This window comes from Gymnoscopelus microlampas, assembly GCF_963454915.1.
Source record: "Gymnoscopelus microlampas genome assembly, chromosome: 22".
Taxonomy (NCBI): Eukaryota; Metazoa; Chordata; class Actinopteri; order Myctophiformes; family Myctophidae; genus Gymnoscopelus; species Gymnoscopelus microlampas.
Genome location: NC_139959.1, coordinates 14,043,489 through 14,061,465, shown reverse-complemented (window position 1 = coordinate 14,061,465; position 17,977 = coordinate 14,043,489). Strand labels below are relative to the sequence as shown.

General features: G+C 42.7%; 1 protein-coding gene across 1 annotated transcript in view; it reads right to left on the bottom strand.

The window, feature by feature from the left end:
- The window catches only part of prex2 (phosphatidylinositol-3,4,5-trisphosphate-dependent Rac exchange factor 2), a 160,083-nt gene that overhangs the window by 118,154 nt on the left and 23,952 nt on the right, over positions 1-17,977 (bottom strand). The window contains exons 2-6 of the mRNA XM_084048787.1: positions 10,510-10,581; positions 9,065-9,187; positions 6,782-6,886; positions 3,228-3,329; positions 1,217-1,378 (exon numbers count right to left, since the gene is read on the bottom strand). Coding sequence (XP_083904913.1) covers positions 1,217-1,378; positions 3,228-3,329; positions 6,782-6,886; positions 9,065-9,187; positions 10,510-10,581 — 564 coding nt within the window. The remainder of the gene's footprint in view (positions 1-1,216; positions 1,379-3,227; positions 3,330-6,781; positions 6,887-9,064; positions 9,188-10,509; positions 10,582-17,977) is intronic.

Here is a 17,977-nt window from a genome sequence, read left to right as displayed (position 1 = left end):
CCTTACAATTACCACCATTGTATTACCACTGCTGCCACAACTACGCCTATTGATCCCTTATTAACCCGTTCAGTCCGGGGACGCATCGCGTGTCATTTTTTGATTTCTTTGGCTATTCAAAAATAGCAGATATACAAGCTACGAGCTTGTAGATCTGCTATTCTTTTTTAAATCATGCGCAAATCTTTGAATGTATATTCTTTAAAGCGAACATTTGTAACTCAAATCTTTGCTTCTGGGGGTCCCTGGAACATGTTTTACAAATGTTTGCTTTAAAAAAACTTTAAAAATGTTCAGATTGTCAAGATCATGAGTTTGTAAATCTGCTATTTATTTATTTTTAATACCAAAGAAATCTAAAAATGACACAAGATTCTTTCCCGGTCTAAATGGTTTAAGGAAGCACTGGAGCACAGGAGGGAAAAAGTTATAATCTGACTACTTCAAACCCCTGTGGCAGTGATCTACCTGGTGATGATTGGACTAGTCACCAAAAAGCGAGAGCCGCCTTAACTATAAGCTCATCCAGGCAGAAAGAATTTGAGAATGGTGAATACAAGTCATTGTTCCCAGAGTGCATGAGAAAGCTTAAAGCGGCTGCAGAAAAAGAATAGTCACACCACTACGCATTCTTGTTCAATTGCTAGCACTATAGGCTGAGTGGCTCTCAATAAGTCATGACTTGAAGCTCTGCAGTGTGAGTTACAAGGGCTATAAAAGCCTACAGCCAAGGCCGTCTGGACACTATAGCACATCAGCTCACTTTGATAGCTTAGGACTTTAACTAAACGCTGCGTATCAATTATCCTTAGATCGCAGAATCGAATGTGGCTTGAAGGAGATTGCCTCTTTGCAGAATTTACAGTTCAAATCAATTACGTGTCAGCTTAATATAGCCAATACTGCCAGTGAAAGCATGGGCAGTTCAACTGTCTATAATCTACTCTTTTAACCCTAGCGTCCCTATTCTGGGCATGTCATAAGGAGAATATTTGGCAAATATTTACAAACATTTAATGGAAATTAAATTGGGAGCTTTTAGATCTGCTATTTTCCAAAAAAGAGATTTCGTGTAGAGGGAAAGAATGTGGGGGCCAAGTACAGACCCCTGGGGGACCCCGGTCAATGAATTATATAGGGTTTAAGTGGTTAAAAGTATATTCATAAAAAGTATAAAAGTATAAGTATATTAGAGTATTCTGTTGGGGTTTCTCACCTCCCAGCCCTCAATGTGAGACTGCCACTCCTCCAGAACCTCCAGCTTTTCCATCTGTCTCTTGGCTTCATTCATGTTGGAGCACACAGCCTTCATCACCTGCAGAGACTCCTGCACCAACACAAAGTCATTGTGCTTCTTGGGCGTCCTCTTCAGCAACTCCTGAACACATACAGAAAGGACACGTTCAGATTGATTCATTTATGTCCACAGACAGAGCAAATAAGCCAAAGGACTAGGTTAATGACAAATACCCACAACCACTGGCCTACATGACATATCACTATATCAAAATCAGAGGTACCATAGAGGCAGTGATGTGTTCTAGATTTTTTTGGAGGGTACTGTATACTATAACAATTCCCCCCCCTAGTTCCTCCCACACGCACACCGAGTACACTTACAATATGCTTTGTACTGATTTTCTACTGTTTCTAATGTTAATCACCCTGTAACTCAACCACTTCGGAGCTGCTTTTAGCCTTGGATGCATTTTTTATTCTATTTTTTATTACCATATAAGTGCAAGGATTGTTATAAATAAATGCTGGTTAGGCTTATCAGATATAATAGCAGTGTTAACAGTGAGCATTCCTGTATCTATTACAGAATAGTATTAACTTGTCATTGAAGACACAAACTGTATTGAAGATTCAAGATTTTGCTGTGCTATGACGCGCAATTTGAATACTAATGAAGTACTCAATTCAGTGACCTACGTTCAATGAAGTGAATGGCAGATCGTTGAAATGTGTGAATTCCTTCGCCAGTAGCCAGTAATTATCACCTCAAGAACAATAGCCACGCACATGATAAGCCTTCACCTCAGAGTTAGACTAGTTAGACGGTCAGACCACATTCTTGCGGTTTGTATTGCTGCGCCCCCCAGCCCAGCCACTCCTGGGTGCAGCGTATGAGATGCGTATCAACGTATCAGATACGCCGTTTCGAACTGTTTTTGGATGTATACGGTGGCGACGGAAAAAATCTGCAGGCCATACGGCGTATACAGCGTACCACGGTAGAACACACCACTGCATAGAGGCTACACACGCACACACACACACACACACACACACGCACAAAATACAGGAAAAGTTTTGCTCTGCACCATTTGTGATTGTCATAGCTTTTACAGAATGTTTTTTCTTTTGAAAGAAAAATATAATTTGCTTCCATTTCAAGTCCGCGCTATACCTTCCTCCTCCAACATCTCCACCTCTCATCTCCCAGTGGTTTCTGAGTTTACAGCTCATAGAAGCTGGCTGTGTACAAAGCCCAGCTACTGCACGCCACGGTCTAGTGAGAGCGATGGCAATCTCTGGGCCTGCAGTCTAAACACTGGCTTTCCAGCATGTCAGTTACTATAGGGCAGATTTACATTGTCCTGGATGTTTCTGCGGCCGCCGATGGCTATCTGCGGTATTTTACCAGGGGAGGGAGGATGACGGCCCTGGCAGTTCCAGCTGCAAGTCTTCTAATGGCAGAGCATCAGATTACTCCTCCGCTCGCCCCCTCTTATTATTGTTATTACATCTGCGTGCCCGTGCCGCCAGCTGTTTAGATTATGGCCGTGTGAATTAATAGATCCAAAACGAGATGGATGGGATGGGACAGCTTAGATCACCAACGCAAATAAGCGTTTGATAAGTGTATTTCCTTTCGCTCGCGCTTCTACAACAAGGCGTGGAGGGGTCAAACGTGAGTGAACGAGGCAACGTGCGGGTTGTGAGCGAGAGCAGTACACCGCGTTTAAGCTGGGACTAAGCTCGGAGCAGGAGAGGTGATGATAGACCCTGTGTTATTCTAACTATGCGATTCTGCAGCAGAGATGTGTTGTTGGAATATGAGCCTAGTGTTTCATTAGGGAAGGAGAGGTTGATATGAACAGGACGGAGCAGCCTTTGCGTAATGACTAGGCAGGAGACGGGTAGACGTCTCCCTGCCGAGGCGGCACACGGGGTGTGGTGTCCTCATAATACGCGTTTAGAACGCTCAAGGCCATACTCACCCTGAGCAGCAATGGGTACTTGCATATCCTTTGAATGGGAGCAACCAGGTAACCTTCCAGTGGAACATCTGTGTTCTTTCTACCTCCCAGCAACATGCAGTTCTGATGAAGAGGAGAACACCAAGAAGAGAGGGAGAAGGGAAAAGACAAGGAGGAGGACAGGAAATATTGAGAACATGAGAATTAACATCGAAATTAAACTAACGCATCTGCTGTGTGAACCCTGCCCGCATCAATCTATGTCTTAGAGCAGTGGCTTTCAACTGATTATGGGACCACCACCCCGACTAAGAATCAACCTGGGGACCACTGTTGTGTTGGGAGGGGTGATATGGGTGTGGTGTGGGGGGAAAAGCTTGAAATTAAATAATGACTGTTAAGGGCCTAATTTAATTTGTTAATTTGAGGTGAATTAAATCAAGTCCTTAACGGCAACTTATGTATGAGCGAGCAGACACATGCGATTGATTATGAGCACATTTCCTAATAATGGTGACACCCCATTTCTGTGGAAGTTCTTCCCATCAGACTTCCCAGTAACTGATAACATTGACGCGTCATTATATGTACTGCACTTGTTTCTCAACAAGTGGTCGATAAAATAAAATACAAACCACCAGTTGAAAACCCATGTCTTAGAGCACAGTCACACATGCCGAAATTAAATATCCCCCTCCCATTAACTTCCATTCTATATGAACGAAGTCAAGTGTCAACCAATAGCAAATAAGTGTGTGTGGCTAACCCCCTTGGCTGTCATTGGCTGTAGTTTTCATAGTGGACCAAAATGGAGGAGACCAACAACCACTTCCACTCAAACGGACCACAATCACATCCTGCACAGCTGACATTTAGCATGACAAGATATGAATGTTGCCGCGGCAGACGATGGTCACTCCCCTACAGGCGTGTGACTGTACCCTTCGTGACCTACACCTACGTCTCTCAATTGTGAACTTATCATTTGATAGTTTTGACCCAAAACGTAATGACTTCACCTTTGACCTTTTCAACCCAAAGGGTAATAATCTCTTATCAATCTCTTATTAATAGTGAAGCATGCTGATCATTCCCTCAAAGTTTCATGACAATTCACCCAACCATTCAAGTAATTTTGCTGTCAGACAGGAAAACAGACAAACAAAAAGAATATGGGGTGAAAACCGTAACCCCTGTTCAACTCCTTTGTCGGAAGTAATAAAATCAGTGGAAAGCACCTGGCAAGAACCTACAGATGACCCCCGTTCTCAGTCGATCAAAGCGACCGTTCAGGGAGGTTAATGTTAAGAGTTCAAAACATCAATATCTATTCTCACCTCCTTCTCCACAGAGATTGAGATTACGAGTTGAAACGGGTCAGGCCTTGGAGCACACATTATGCCAGGGGTTTAGTGAGGGTCAGTGGGTGAGGTATGTTCCACCATGGTCATTGTGGAGGACTAGGGGGTGACCTGAGGTATATGAAACCCAAGGCCAAGTGCAGGTTGGAGGGTAACATGAGATCTACAAACCCCCCGATGCACCACTGGGTCTTCACAAGGTCAAGGCTATAAAAGTCCCATTACATCAAATTCAATTAACATCTTTGCCCCCTATCGGTCATCTGGTTCAAGGGCATGCAGGGACATTGGATCAGAAATACTCTCTCCTCTGATGGTATTGGTCTGTGTGTGTGTGTGTGTGTGTGTGTGTGTGTGTGTGTGTGTGTGTGTGTGTGTGTGTGTGTGTGTGTGTGTGTGTGTGTGTGTGTGTGTGTGTGTGTGTGTGTCGGTGTAAGTGGGACTGAGTTACTAGGGCCCCCCCAAAAAAAAAAAAAATTGGTCTTTTTTAAAGAAAAAAAATCTTAGGGGGGCCCACAGTGAATCTTTTTCCCCAGGGCCCAGAATTTGGTGCTACGCCCCAGTGTGTGTGTGTATGTGTGTGTGTGTGTGTGTGTGTGTGTGTGTGTGTGTGTGTGTGTGTGTGTGTGTGTGTGTGTGTGTGTGTGTGTGTGTGTGTGTGTGTGTGTGTGTGTGTGTGTGTGTGTGTGTAAGCGTGTGTAAGCGTGTGTTAGTGTTGATTTTGACAGCAAATTTTGATTTAGTTTTAGTCACATTTTAGTCATCTGAAATGTTTTAGTTCAGTTAGTACAGTTGATTTAGTCAACTAAAATGCATTTTGGCGGTGCCTTGATGGCGTCGTAATGGCTGATTTTACACTTGGTTGCATGCTGAAAATAGCAGATCTACAAGCTCACAACGCGTCGCGTGCTTGTAGATCTGCTATTTTCAGAGCGCAACACATGAGTGCAACCAAACATAAAATGGCTTAGTTCTACTGGATCTCTTCTCCACTAGTCCCTCCCTAACATTTTAGTCTAGTTTTATTTGTTGACGAAATTGTCAGTATATTTAGTCTTAGTTTCAGTCATCATAGATTAGTTTCTATTTAGTTTTTGTCAGTGAAATGGATAGTCGCCGAATTTTTTTCGTCATAGTTTTAGTGTGTGTGTGTGTGTGTGTGTGTGTGTGTGTGTGTGTGTGTGTGTGTGTGTGTGTGTAATATTTCTCACTTCATCATTTACATTTCAAGACACTGCCTCATAGTATATATCTATCTATCTACAGTATCTCATGCCAGCTCACTGAAGTCAACCAATGCATGCATCTGAAAGTATAAAGTAATTACTACAGTACTCCTGGGTGGGTGGGTGGGTGGGTGGGTGGGTGGGAGGGGTCTCAATGCTGTAGGTCTCGGTTTCAAAGCACTCTCTTTTTATGGAGGCCTTAAAACATGAGCGACTGGGCGTTGCGATACAGATGTGCGCATGTAACCTGGCATTGCCTTACAAACTAGAAAGGCCTGCAAGGTCGAGTGCACAGTATGGAAAGTGAAAGAGACTGCAGACACTGTACAGTGAGGCGCATTGAGATGTGCTGATGAAGCAGAAGGTGCTTGAAGGGACTATAACATGAAATTCACTTTTTCATACTTTTGGGTATTTTTGGGGGGGTTCAATGACATCCCTTCCACCTAAAAAAAAGGAATTTGAGTGAGTGAGTGAGTGAGTGAGTGTCAATGAGCGAGCAGTGGAGGTTTATCCTTTCATCCTAGTAGCATGATGGTCCCCTGTGGAAGTGAATGTCTTTTCAGTGCTGGGACAGGAAGTGGGCGTCCGCCCATATGCAGGGCAGGGTCAATCAACGCCTCATCTATCTGTCGGCCACACTGGAACGCACAGCGCACAGCTTTTACACTGTCCAGCTGTACGCGTGCATGTTGTTGTTCGTGTGTGAGTGCACGCCCCCACACGCAATCGCGCATACTTTAAGTCCGTCTACATGCATATCTGCCAGTACAGAAAATGTGTTGATGTGTGTGTGTGTGTGTGTGTGTGTGTGTGTGTGTGTGTGTGTGTGTGTGTGTGTGTGTGTGTGTGTGTGTGTGTGTGTGTGTGTGTGTGTGTGTGTGTGTGTGTGTGTGTGTGTGTGTGTGTGTGTGTGTGTGTGTGTGTGTGGTTCTTGTATGTTTGAGTCATATGCTGTACATTCAGCATGTTTACAGCGTTTTCTCACCAGTATGCATGTGCGGACCGTCCTGATTTTATTGAGTTCCAGCAGCAGCCTCTGGGCCTTCTCATGGTTCCCACAGTACTCATCATAAATCTGGAAACGACTCCTCTGCAACACACAGACACAGAGAGAGAGAGAGAGAGAGAGAGAGAGAGAGGGGGGATGAGCAAGGGTCACAGAAAAAAGAACGACCAGAAGGAAAAAGGGGGGAATTCTAGGGTCTGAGGAAGAATGACAAAACAAAGAAAGCCTGGAAAAGAAAGCTAGAGAGGGGGAAGCAGGAAACGAAGAGAAATGGGTATGAATAGATAATCAATAAAAAGGTAAAATAATCACAATGGCACAGAGCAGGAGACAAAAATAGCTACAAAACCAGAGAGAAAGAGAGGCTGAGCAGAAAAAAGGAAAGAAAGAAAAGGGGGTAAAGATCAACCGCAGTAAAGACATATATACAATATATAGCAAGCGAGGGATGTGGAATCCCATCCTGTCATCTGCCGTGCAGCCGTATGACGTTATGACAGAGCAGTTCCCATGCCATTCACGCCCCATTGTCTTTGAGAAGCTGCAGTGAGATCTCATCACATCGCCTCTAAATCAGTCCTAAGTACAAAGCAACAGAGACAGTAATGGTCTTCAGCCACACAGCTGTCCTCAAGGCCCAACTAAAAAGACAAACTGCATGATTTTGGGGGAGACAATTTGGCAATGACAATAATAAACCAAAAAGGGGGGAAGAGTCCACAAACAGACAACTCATGGTCTAGGTGGAGATCGGTTGTTTTCTTTTGATGTCACGTTGCATTATCTAAGACGTCAGATTAGGAATAAGGAACAGCTGCAGTATCCTCTTGGTGATGTGGATGTCTGTTACTGTACCTCACATGGTATATGGTGGAATCTCTAGTCAGCCTGAACCAATTTGCATGCCTGAACCACCAAGGGACTCGATTGGCCAACGACCCCTCTGTCCAATTGGCTTAGTTTTCACCTATTTGTGCTTCCTTACCAAAATTAGATTGTGCAATTCTTTCTTGGAAATCCTGAAGCATCAACAATCAATCCCCAGAGAGAAGGAAATTGGCTAATTTCCCTGGAGTTAGGCAGTGAAAGAGGGAGAGATAGTGTGTGTGTGTGTGTGTGTGTGTGTGTGTGTGGGGGGGGGGGGGGGGGGGGGGGCACATACAGCTAGAGGGAGGCACATACAGATAGAGGCAGGGTTGGGGTTGGGACATAAGGGAAGAGAAGAGGAGAGGAGAGGAGAGGAGAGGAGAGGAGAGGAGAGGAGAGGAGAGGAGAGGAGAGGAGAGGAGAGGAGAGGAGAGGAGAGGAGAGGAGAGGAGAGGAGAGAAGAGAAGAGAAGAGAAGAGAAGAGAAGAGGAGAGAAGAGGAGAGAACAGCTACTACCATAGCCATGATGGAAACAAAGCCGTACATTCTAGATTACGCTCTGAATCAGATCACATTTCCACAGTGAGGTCATCTCTTATCATAAACCATCTATACATATCTGTACCACTAGATCACCTGTATGAACAGCTGCATGCCCGCCTGCGTTGGAGCACTGCTGGCTTTGAAGGAGGGCTTGCCAGCAACAGTTTTAAAAACCCCAGCGCAGGGAACCATCCTGAAGCCAAGCAGAAGTGCAGCTCGATTTATGACATTTTGAATGCCTATTAAGTGCCAGTCTTCCATTTGGTCCCGCATCAAAGAAATGTGATATATGATGGGGAGTCTACAGTACATCAGAGCTCTATCAAGCATATCACACATGTGCGTGCTATCCACGGCGCTCATGGGTAATCCAGAGAGATAAATTGACAACATGTGGCACATCTTAGTAGTAACACACAGACATAACTCTGAAAGGAATTTCCCACTCATTGCATAAATGCAGAAGAAATGCTCCTGCACACTGCCTTCAAATGCAAAAATATTTTTATTTTGTGCTGAAGCTTTTCTTTTGCACTGATTGGCCCTTGGTCTTCTCCGACGCACCTGTCATTTTGTAGGTGTGCAAAAGTCTTGCTTTTTCTCCATTCATTAGAGCTCTTGCTTAATTTAAATCAGTCATGATATCTGTAACCAAACGTTGTCTATTGACAAGCATGGCGGCAACCTACTTACAAAGAGTAAGAGCGGTATTGCTGTAAGGGCAGATGTCAAAGCAGCAGCAAGTTCAAACGCCAAGAGTCAAACGGAGAATAGATTAACCGGGAGATTAGTGAAAAGAGGGGATACATTTTATATGCACAGAAGCAGTCAGGGAGCATTAGTATAACTTACAAAGTGCAGGAAGCAGCGGCCAACTTCATGGTGAGCATGAGGGTCAGGCTGGAGAAGCTCTTCTACCATGGACAGAAAGTCCTTGTGCACAGACAGGATCTCCTCTATGTTGGAGAATAACACCTGGAGAAGACAAGCGTATAATCAGTAAGGACGTGTGTGTGTGTATGTGTGTGTGTGTGTGTGTGTGTGTGTGTGTGTGTGTGTGTGTGTGTGTGTGTGTGTGTGTGTGTGTGTGTGTGTGTGTGTGTGTGCGTGTGTGCGTGTGTGCGTGTGTGCGCGTGTGTGTGTGTGTGTGTGTGTGTGTGTGTGTGTGTGTGTGTGTGTGTGTGTGTGTGGTGGGTGTGTGTGTGTTAGTATTTGATTCATTTCTCTCCAGTGAAGTTTTTCCCTGGCATGTCGGGAACTTAAGATTCCTGGGGTCCAGCTCAAATCAACAGTCATGTATAGGTTTCTTCATCGTGGTCTGTTGTGTTAAGTGAGGGACCGTCTGAGACAGAAAATACACTCGCAGAATAATAAATGAGACTTCTTTGAAATTGATGACTTAGCTGCAGACTTCAATGACTCTTGAAATTCCTTCATTATGAGAGGGAAATCGCATGTGTAAGCACAGCGGAATCTATTTTAACAGAGCAATTATGAAAGTCAGACACATTTAGGATCGGTTGTTGGGAAGTTAAACTTTTCCTTCATGTGGCATTGACTTTTGTCCTCATTTCATGTCATTTTATGTGGCCATATTAAAAGACAAATTAATGTGCTGATTCTGTAAGGGGAAGGGGGCTCTGTGGTGGCAATTAAATAAAACCCTAGCATGAAAACAAGGAAAGCAAACTAAAGTCCTTGACCTCATTCTCATCCTAGATCAAAGCATCAGGTACTACTACAGCCAGATCAAAGCATCATCTGTTGGATGAGAAGTGACAGTTTAGTGACATCACAGCCTATATAGCCTGTGACCCCTGTATGATACCAAAAACATTCCCTGCACGTATTCTCAAACAAAAAATGGGATGGGTAGACGTATTCCAAAACACGGGATGTGCAGTATATATCCAGCAAACGTGTGTTTACCTTTGACAGTAAGCAAGGCGGGTGAGACAGTCTCCGACACTCCCTCCAAGAGAAAACATCCTTTATTGTCCTCTACTCCTCCAGCCGGAATCATTTATAAATAGATTATATTTACAGCTGCTTCCTGGATCACCCACTTTTTTTTTTCTTCATTCAGAATTTTGCTATTCTGGGTTGAAAGCATCCCTTAAACAAGGGCCTGCTTTATTTAGTTCCCACTGTAATTTCCGCCCCTTTTATTGGATTATGTTATGAAAACAAGCTTTATATGCGCAGTGTCAGAAATAAAAGTGTTCAATCCTTTCCAGGGCATTTTTCCAAAGTCTTAATTGCGTAGCAGTCAGTTACATAAGAGATGTGACGCTCACCTTAACCGTTTCTTCTGTGATGTTCTTGTCAATTTTGGTGGCCGCATACTGGTTGAGACGATGTAGAAATACCTATGGGAGAAACGAAGAGGAAAGAAACAGTTAACATACTTGGACTGGCCTCGGGATTAAATTACATTTTGGCGCCTGATCGTTTGTACCTCATCCTTAAAGGTTTAACAGGCCAAATCAGAGAGCAGACCCAGGGCCTTGTGTGCAGCTGCAACACTTGACTGCCAGAGCAAATTGCTAACCATCACAATGGACACCTGATATATGTGAAAGATTATCCTCACCCAGGATGATGGGGACAGAAAAAACATAACTGCAGCGCAATGTATTTCAAAGGCGGCCTTAGGGAAGCGAGCTGGAAGGAAGAGAGACTGAAGCCTAATTTATACTTTGTCGTACAACTATGCCGCTCACCCACAAATAACAGAAAATGAGTTATTTTCAGCAAAATGTACAACTTGGGTTTAACTGTGTGAATTAAGATGGATGGGACGTGCTCTGACTTTCTCTTCATACCTCAATGGTCCTCAGCAATCCACCTGAAACACTTTGGGGCGCTTTCTGAGGCTCACACATTAATAATGTATAATATACTTTGTTAATTGTGAAATTGTGAAAATAACTAACTAAAAAACAAATTCCTTCTGAGGCATGCCCTAAGTCTTAAATATAGTATACAGTAAAGTCTTGGGCATGCCTAAAGATGAATTAGTTATTTTCCAAACCCTGCATGCCCTTGGGGGTAAACTTGGAAAAAGAAGCAGGTTGAAGAGTTGAATGCTTTGGAATACAGTTTGGTAGGCCACTGGAAAGCTGTGAAGAAAACAAATTGACGTGGCTTGTGCTTTCATTTATGTAGACAATGACTACAGGGCACTTCACGGAATACATCAGTGAAGTACAGGTGTATGATGCAAGCTTAAACAAATCTTATCACAAGAAATTATTACAAAGAGATATGCTACAGCTAATGGAAATCCATTTCATAACTCAGATTCTCTTATCTCCCAAAAAGAAACCTAACTCAGACATTTGAAAATTAGCTATACCTCCCCACCTCTGTTGTTGAATGAATGCTCAGATTTATCACGGTGCAGTCAAGTATGAATTGGGCAGCCATTAAGGACTAGGCCCTCATTTATCAATGTAACATACAAACCAGCTTAAATTTGAGCCCAAGAATCAGCTTACGCCCACGTCCACGTGGGATTTATCAAAGCAGGTGTACCCTGTCAGATCGTAAGATCTGTCCGCTGTTGATAAATGTGGCGTAGCCTAGCCCCACCAGTTTTTCAACATGAAGCGGAATACGGCCGAGAAGAGTAACTTCTCCAACATGTGAAGTTACCCCACCAATCATTCTCCATGGATTGCAGCACACACACATATAGGGAATGGCACATGCTATTTGCATACACAGGGCACAGACCCGATACCTGACACAGACACATCCAATAAGAAATTATAACACAAATAAAACAAAATTACGGCCTCATACGTAAGCGCAAGTCCAGTCAACAATAAAGTGTCACAATAAGTCAGAAGAAGTCTGGGGAAGACAAATAAAGAAGATATGCATCTTCTTTATTAATTCTAACCATAAGTAAAGATATATCCTAAACGAAAACCTGAAATCATGAACAACATAATAAATTGCTTACTGTCGATTTCCTGTACGTTGTTGAACGACACCAATCACATCATCATGATTGGAACAAGTTTGGGTTTTAATTTAACCCCCGAGTAGAGCGCACTGATAGTGGAGACGAAAGTAAAATCTAATTATTGATTTTATCTTAAGACATCAAAATTTAGCATTTTGCTTTTACTTAACAAATTATTTATTTGCTACAGCTTGGTACGATCCATGACCGAGATGATGAAGTCTGGCCAACTAAGAAAGAGGAAACCATGAGGCAATGAAAATGTATTAACAGTTCAAACAGCACTAAACAACAGCAAACTTGCAGTCTGAACTTTTCAGTAACAGAAAGAATCTCCTTTGACAGGGTCACACTTTTCTTGACAGAAAGTATCTACTGTGACAGATTCACCGCTGCCATAGGTAGTAGGCACATTCCCCACAATGCACGGAGGTCTCCTGTATGAGAAACATCAACTACTCATCTAAATAGGAGTCTCCCTTGGAAATATTAAAATAAAAAGGACTTTTAACCCTTTTAGATCACATCCCCATATTTTGCACCTATTTAATAATATGGGTGGTAAAAAATTGAGACGGTTCAGATGTACAATTGTATAATCTGTCAGGCTCTACAAATCACATACAGTATTCTAACAAATAAAAAAGAATATAGTATAGTACAATGCATTGTTTCATGTGGCCCAACCTTACACCAGCAGACCCCAAGCACACAACCAGCGCAGTGGAATTCCACATAGCTATCCTCCAGTTACAGTCCACAAACTATGACCTTTCACCCTGCATCTGTCTCTGCAGCGGAGCCTGACTGCGGTTCCAGCATAGTGAATAACTGGACATCCCGTTACTGGCCCTCTGAGGGCCATAATGCCATGTGTCGTCCAGTCCAGCCACACAGCAGACGGACTGAGCTGCACACAAGCCAACAGATAACAGCCGCAAAAGCATGTAAACAAGATACTATAATGGCCATACAAGGATAGACGCATTTCCTGTTGGTGGTTGCAGCTAAGTTGATAAATTCTTAGAATTTCAGTCGTTACGTGTCAGAGGAGTTAGGAAATTATTCAAGGTAGGCTAAATCATTCCAAAGAAACCTAAAATATCCAACTGATGAGAAAAGCCAGACTTGTGCTAAATGTCTATGGAAAATTTGTTAAAGTGTACTGAAATAAAATATGGCATCCAAATTGCATTAAGCTGACTCCGAGCAACGCTCTTCTCTGGGCAAAAAGCCGTAGCCATATAATTGAATGCTTGAATCTGGGCTTGTGGAAAGGGAACTTAAATAATCAGCCTCTTTGTAGCCGACCTTCTCCACACTGATTACCATTCTACTGCTGCCTTACCTCGCAGCTCAGCCACTCAGCGAGCATTAGCATCTGATTAGCAAGTCTAATATGAACAAACACGCGAGGCAGGCGTCAACAGGCCCTCGCACAGGAGGACTGACAGAGACTCGGACTGTTGGCGCGAAAAAGTGGTGCTAATTTGTGTCAAAACTGTTTCATATCATCAATGTGTTACCCAAAGCATGGGCTCATTAGGACATGTAACACTACGGATTTGACGACGAAGACTCACTTCAGTTGTAAAATTGTTTGAAATCTGTCTCAAACACCACGTCTGTGAAGCAGTAATTACACCTCCATGGATACAAGGGTGTTTCTGAAAATATGCTTGTCTGAGGGAGAGAGAGAGGGGAAAAAAGCGACAATGCAACATAGCAAGTAGGTGAAAAGGTTATAAATTTCCCTCTGGTGGATAACAAATTGCGTTTTATTGTTAAATTAGAGACAATTTGTTAGGGTTAAGACACTTCTTCAGAGGACACCAGTATGTGAATGGATAGTGCGCTGACCATATGGTTGCAAGACTCCGGTTCCATTCTGGCTGGAGCCATGTGTTACACACTTCTTTCCTCCTCTCACTCAGCTTCCTGTCTTTCTACACTTTTCATCTAAATAAAGCAATAAGAGCCTGAATAAAATGTATTTTTTAAACATGCTCCTTCCCTGGTGTAAAACACTACACTACTATTTATACTACTATTTACAAGTATACGTTAATGTTCTTACATGAATTTTGAACATACACAAGGCCAAAATATAGGCATATCTTATAATTTAAGTAATCAAGACATAAAGTTTGTAAATGTAGACTAGGGTTGTCCGATATTGGCTTTTTTACCGATAACCGATATACCGATATTGTCCAACTCTTAATTACCGATACCGATATCAACCGATACCGATATATGCGGGGATTATTGTGATTAGGGTAAGCTCAAATTTCATATCACACACACCATATACAGTAAGAACTCCTGTAACTTATTTATAAAGCAAAAAAAAATATTTTTTTTTTTTCAAAAACCGATACCGATATTTTCCCGATATCAATTTCTATGCTAATATCGGCCGATAATATCGGACATCCCTAATGTAGACTAAACGATATGATTGATGATCATACAGAGTCATTGTGCACCGATGGTATTTGCACAAACACTCCCTAGAGGGCAAGACAGAACCTCTATTATAGCGCCACCAGGAGGCCAAGTTTAGCTAAACACATTTTCTAATATTACTCCTACAGATTTTGTGTAAATCAATCAAGTCGTATCTGTCCGATTTTACATATACCAATATATCCCGATTGGTTAAGATTGGCTTCCAAAGTTTGCAGGAGTGGCCCGTTTTGAACAAAATGCAACAATCATGAACGCAGCGTCCGAGACCAAGGAAGACATTTTCAAATTGGCCTCATGGTGGCACTACAACAGCCCACTTCACGTTTTGGCCTCTATACCTCTTCAACCATAGGCCGTACTAGTACTACTAACTACATCTTTTTGCCTGGATTCCTTGGATCATGACGCAACATATAGGGCCCCGTTTGTGCCAGATCATATTTTCCACCATTTCGCGTTTTCTTCAAAACAGACTTTTTGTTACTGCTCCTACAGATTTTGTCCAAAACTCACACAAATCGGTACACATTACCTCTGGGGTCTTGTGATCAAGATGATCAGATTTATCAGATGCCATTCCAATTGCCTATGACTGCCTTCCAAAGTTTGCGGGCCCTGGGTAGGCAACCTGGCCTGTCTCCGGGAGCACACTTTTCTAGTTAGCACTGCAATGCTGAGATTCTTGAAGTGATTGATTGATTATACTTGATTGCTTGGTTCTTGCTTTAATAGAATAGAATAGAAAATAATAGAAAGTCGTTATTGTCATTGTACAGTGCATACTTAAAAGTGCCACATCTGATTGGTCTAATCCAAAAAACTAACCAGTCCAACTAAAAAGTCCTCAAATATCGACTGTTTCTAATCAACAACATGGCATGCTAAATTTTAGGCAAGATTTGTGCTTTTGAAATCTTTAAACTTGTCACACTTGCTGCAGCTACAAGCCAAAAGGATGGCGTGCATTAGCTGGAGAGACACAGCCAGCAAGTGTTGTGCAGACTTGAGAGGACATGCTCAGACTGAGCCCATTGATATAGAACACATGCCACCATCCTCCATGCGTGTGTTGCACTGACTCTATCCTCATGCTCACTGAGTGATGGCCATTGGCCTTCCACAGGGACAAATTCTATAGGCCAGCTCCGGATGTTATTCTCTACAGGAAGCCACCATGTCTAGTACAGTAGGTGCAGGCCAATGCTGACAATCAAATTCACATCTCCCTTCACTCTAACACTCAGTGGGAGAGAGTGGCGTTCCCAACCATGCGTGTTCATCAACACATCCTCGATGTGTGACGAAGATGTCTTCTGACAAGCATATGTCTCTTATGTGTATTCTATTGTCTCTTATGTGTATTGTTTGTGTGTTTATTGTTGATGATGATTGCATCTACTGCTGGCAGTGCAACAAATTGCCCCTTGACAGGGGTAATAAAGTTGACGTTGACCGTGGAACATATTGATTCAGGCCATAAAGTCAGAGATAGAAGTCAAGACTACCACGGTATACAAGAGTCTTCACTTAGAGCCTGAATAATGTATTGTTGTGTGCCTTTTGAAGGCTCATACGGATTGTGCTGGAACGGCCGCGGAAGTTGGTTTCTGATCTGAGGAAAACATGCGCAGCAGAAGGTACAGGTGAGCCAAGGACGCCAGCGAGGATAAAAGATCTGGATAACAACAGCGATATTCTTGCACCGTTCTTTCCATTGATAGCTCCTGGAAAGTCAAGACTCTCTTCCAAAATGGCATTATCTCACATTTGCAGACAAGTGTGTCTCCACACACACACACACACACGCGCGCGCGCGGCCGCGCGCACATGCACACGCACACACACACACACACACACACACAATTTTCTCTCCAATTACTGGTCCACAATGGTTAATCTTCTGTTTATTTGATGCTGTCCAGATGACAAAGACTTTGTCTCTGCAGAGAACGCTTATGCCAGGCATGAGACTGGCTGTGGGACTCTAATATCCTCTCGTGCTGGGGAATCTGACACAGATTGCAGTCTAGCACAGCCTGAGTTCTCATCAACCATTTCCTATTCTAAGACCCTCAAATCAACAGCGTTAAAAAGCTGCACATCTCAAACACAAATACATGTTTCAGAAGATTATGTCAGTCCCTAGGGGTCCCCAGGTGATGCTGCACTGATTGTCACTCTCCTAGACGAGGGGGATGATGCACATTAAAAGACCATTAAAGGTTTAATTGTTTCACTGAGCAGATGGGTGTGATGAATGGAATTGTCCAATCACTGCATGTGGTTCTACCTGTAATCAATCAGTGAGCACAGGCACCCAAGCTTGCATGCTGCAAGTGATGCGATGGGAGAAGTCTCAGCAATCCTGTCTGACCTTCCAAGTGGAAGAAATATGTAACAATTATGAACACGTAAGCAGTTATAATACAACTCACATACACACACACACAATACCACAAGGAAAATTGCAGCTTATAATTCATATCTATGCAACGGCCACCTGGATTTGAACATCTTGCCATCTGGAAATCTAGGACGCAGGTCCCGGCACCTGGATTCAAACCGAGGTCTCCTGAATGGGAAACCAATCATGTACCACTCATCCAAATAGGAGTCCCCCTTGGTCAAGGGAGGGAAAACAAGACCAGGAGACCTGGTTCTGCCAGACCCAGAAGGAACAAATTCCTAGTAGGCAACACACCTACAAACCACTTTATAAGTTAAAAGTATAAATCATTTTAGGCATTTTGTCTGTGTGTAGCATTTTGTGTATAGGGGTATTTGGTTGTAGATTTGTGTATAGGCTAGACCAGCAAACCTTCCAGTCTGAATACATTCACCTGTCCCTTGTCAGTCAGTGCACAGAATATAGGCAGAAGGGCTTTGAATCCAGCATTTCATAAGTTTAGGTAATTTACTATGCTGCTTGTGTAGTAATAAACCTCTGAAATAAGTTATGTAGAACAACACAATTGCTTAAAGCAGTTGAATTAAAAGGTAATATACATATATATATATACACACATTTCTTTGCACTCTTATATCAAAATCCAATCATGTTTTCTTCTTGCAAAACAAAATACGATGTGCTTATGTAGGCTTGAACTAACCAATTTCAAACAATAATATCATGACATCTATCCATCAATCAATCTTCAGCTACAATTCTTGTTATTATAAATTGCCCAATTTCAAAGTTCTAATCAAATTCCTCCCAACATTATATCCCGCCTGCCTAGTGCCTACCCTGTTTCAATCAGAAATTAGATACTCTCGGAATGATGTTTAAACTGTACTTTAAGCTTTTGGGCTACAAAACT